This window comes from Pyrgilauda ruficollis, unplaced genomic scaffold, assembly GCF_017590135.1.
Source record: "Pyrgilauda ruficollis isolate IOZ18807 unplaced genomic scaffold, ASM1759013v1 scaffold2444, whole genome shotgun sequence".
NCBI lineage: Eukaryota > Metazoa > Chordata > Aves > Passeriformes > Passeridae > Pyrgilauda > Pyrgilauda ruficollis.
This window is the reverse complement of record NW_024523761.1, coordinates 1-3,366: the sequence shown is the minus strand read 5'-3', so window position 1 is coordinate 3,366 and position 3,366 is coordinate 1. Positions and strand designations below refer to the sequence as shown.

General features: G+C 55.6%; 1 protein-coding gene across 1 annotated transcript; it reads left to right on the top strand.

The window, feature by feature from the left end:
- Positions 1–6: 6 nt before the first annotated feature.
- Positions 7–3,228, top strand: LOC121355152 (gap junction delta-2 protein-like). The gene is made up of 2 exons (XM_041470360.1): positions 7–687; positions 2,847–3,228. The coding sequence occupies exons 1-2, from the start codon at positions 355–357 to the stop codon at positions 3,213–3,215; spliced, it is 702 nt and encodes a 233-aa protein (XP_041326294.1). The 5' UTR covers positions 7–354; the 3' UTR covers positions 3,216–3,228.
- The last annotated feature ends 138 nt before the right edge of the window (positions 3,229–3,366 follow it).

Here is a 3,366-nt window from a genome sequence, read left to right as displayed (position 1 = left end):
TTCCCTGTCCCTGTGTCCATTTCCCTGTCCCTGCTGGTCACTCCCTAGGATCCTGTTGACCCCGCTGGTCACTCCCTGTCCCTCCCCAGGATCCTGCTGACGGTGGTGGTCACCCCCTGACCTCCCTGTCCCCGCTGGTCACTCCCTGTCCCCGCTGACCCCGCTGGTCACTCCTGTGTTCCCCTCCCCAGGATCCTGCTGACCGTGGTGGTCATTCCCTGTCCCTGTGTCCATTTCCCTGACCCCGCTGGTCACTCCCTGTCCCTCCCCAGGATCCTGCTGACGGTGGTGGTCATTTTCCGCATCCTGATCGTGGCCATCGTGGGCGAGACGGTCTACGAGGACGAGCAGACCATGTTCATGTGCAACACGCTGCAGCCGGGCTGCAACCAGGCGTGCTACGACAAGGCGTTCCCCATCTCCCACATCCGCTACTGGGTGTTCCAGATCATCCTGGTGTGCACGCCCAGCCTCTGCTTCATCACCTACTCGGTGCACCAGGCGGCCAAGCAGCGCGAGCGCCGCTGCTCCTTCCTGCAGCCGCTGCTGGAGCCGCGCCGGCCCAAGGCCAACGGCGCGCCGGCCGCCGAGCCCGCGGCCAAGGACGAGCCCGAGCCGGGCGGGAAGGCGCAGCGCGGCGCCAGGGGCAGGCGGCACGAGGGCATCTCCAGGTTCTACGTCATCCAGGTGGGTGCACAGGGGTGAAAATGGTGTGAAAATGGGTGAGAGATAGAGGTAAAAATAGAAATAATAGAATAGAGGGGTGTAAAACCATCTGTAGAACCGCAGCACGGCGCCAGGGGCAGGCGGCACGAGGGCAGCTCCAGGTTCTACGTCATCCAGGTGGGTTTGAGCAGGTTCTGTGTGATCCAGGTGGGTTTGAGCAGGTGAAACGGGTGAAAATGGGTGAAAGATAGAGGTGAAAATGGAAATAATAAAATACAGAGGTATAAAACCATCTATAAAACTGCGGCGCCAAGGGCAGGCGGCAGGACGGCATCTCCAGGTTCTACGTCATCCAGGTGGGTTTGAGCAGGTTCTGTGTGATGATCCAGGTGGGTTTGAGTGGGGGAAACGGGTGAAAATGGGTGAAAGATAGAGGTGAAAATGGAAATAATAAAATACAGAGGTGTAAAATAATAAAATACAGAGGTGTGAAAGCGCAGCGCGGCGCCAGGGGCAGGTGGCACGAGGGCATCTCCAGGTTCTACGTCATCCAGGTGGGTTTGAGCAGGTGAAACGGGTGAAAATGGGTGAAAGATAGAGGTGAAAATGGAAATAATAAAATACAGAGGTATAAAACCATCTATAAAACTGCGGCGCCAAGGGCAGGCGGCAGGACGGCATCTCCAGGTTCTACGTCATCCAGGTGGGTTTGAGCAGGTTCTGTGTGATGATCCAGGTGGGTTTGAGTGGGGGAAACGGGTGAAAATGGGTGAAAGATAGAGGTGAAAATGGAAATAATAAAATACAGAGGTGTAAAATAATAAAATACAGAGGTGTGAAAGCGCAGCGCGGCGCCAGGGGCAGGTGGCACGAGGGCATCTCCAGGTTCTACGTCATCCAGGTGGGTTTGAGCAGGTGAAACGGGTGAAAATGGGTGAAAGATAGAGGTGAAAATGGAAATAATAAAATACAGAGGTGTAAAATAATAAAATACAGAGGTGTGAAAGCGCAGCGCGGCGCCAGGGGCAGGTGGCACGAGGGCATCTCCAGGTTCTACGTCATCCAGGTGGGTTTGAGCAGGTAAAATGGGTGAAAACGGGTGAAAGATAGAGGTAAAAATATAAATAATAAAAAATAGAGGTGTAAAAATATATTTAAAAACAAAGGTATAAAACAGTATAAAAAAATAGAGGTAAAGATATGAATAGGGTCCATTTTGTGACCTTTTTGGGTCCTTTTTGTGACCATTTTTGTGTCTATTTTGTGACCATTTTGGGTCCTTTTTGTGACCATTTTTGTGTCTATTTTGTGACCATTTTGGGTCCTTTTTGTGACCATTTTTGTGTCTATTTTGTGACCATTCTGGGTCCTTTTTGTGACCATTTTGGGTCCTTTTTGTGACCATTTTTGTGTCTATTTTGTGACCATTCTGGGTCCTTTTTGTGACCATTTTGGGTCCATTCGTGACCATTTTTGTGTCTATTTTGTGACCATTCTGGGTCCTTTTTGTGACCATTTTGGGTCCATTTGTGACCATTTTTGTGTCTATTTTGTGACCATTTTGGGTCCTTTTTGTGACCATTTTTGTGTCTATTTTGTGACTGTTCTGGGTCCTTTTTGTGGCCATTCTGGGTCCTTTTTGTGTCCGTTTTGTGAGCAGCCCCGGCCAGGCTCCTGCACTGCCCAAGGTGTGTCCTTTAAGGGCTTTCAGTAACACCTGCTCTGTTCTCCAGCTCCGTCCAGCCACAGCTGCATCATCTGTTTGTCGTGCCCAGGTGATGCTCAGGAGGGTTCTGGGGCACCCCAAGCCCTCACCTGTCCCTCCCGTGCCCAGGTGATGCTCAGGATGGTTCCAGGGCACCCCAAGCCCTCACCTGCCCTGTCTCATGCTCAGCAGGGTTCCAGGGCACCCCAAGTCCTTCTCTTGTGCTCAGGAGGGTTCCAGAGCACCCCAAGCCCTCACCCGTCCCTCCCGTGCCCAGGTGATGCTCAGGAGAGCTCCAGGGCACCCCAAGTCCTTCTCTCGTGCTCAGGAGGGTTCCAGGGCACCCCAAGTCCTTCTCTTGTGCTCAGGAGGGTTCCGGGGCACCCCAAGGCCTCACCTGTCCTCTCGTGCCCAGGTGATGCTCAGGAGAGCTCCAGCCCAGCTCTCAGCCCTCACCTGTCCCTCCCGTGCCCAGGTGGTGTTCAGGAACGCCCTGGAGATCGGTTTCCTGGGCGGGCAGTACTTCCTCTACGGCTTCAACGTGCCGGCCATCTTCGAGTGCGACCGCTACCCGTGCGTCAAGGAGGTGGAGTGCTACGTGTCGCGGCCCACCGAGAAGAGCGTCTTCCTGGTCTTCATGTTCGCCGTGTCGGGCGTCTGCGTGCTGCTCAACCTGGCCGAGCTCAACCACCTGGGCTGGCGCAAGGTGCGCGCCGCCGTGCGCGGGGCCCGCGCGCGCCGCAAGAGCCTGAGCGACGCGCGGCGCAAGGAGACGGCGACTGCGGCGGCCGCGGCGGCGCCGGCGCTGGGCAGGACGCAGAGCAGCGAGTCGGCCTACGTGTGATGGGATTGGGGTGGGATTGGGATGGGATTGAGATTGGGATGGGATTGGGATTGGGATGGGATCCAAGAGCCCAGGCGACGCGCGGCGCAAGGAGACGGCCACGGCGGCCGCGGCGGCGACAGCACTGGGCAGGACGCAGAGCAGCGAGTCG

Coding starts and splice junctions, on each gene's coding strand:
- LOC121355152 (XM_041470360.1), top strand. CDS start 355: ATGTTCATGTGCAACACGCTGCAGCCGGGCTGCAACCAGGCGTGCTAC. Junction 688..2,846: donor CCAGGTTCTACGTCATCCAG/GTGGGTGCACAG, acceptor TCCCGTGCCCAG/GTGGTGTTCAGGAACGCCCT.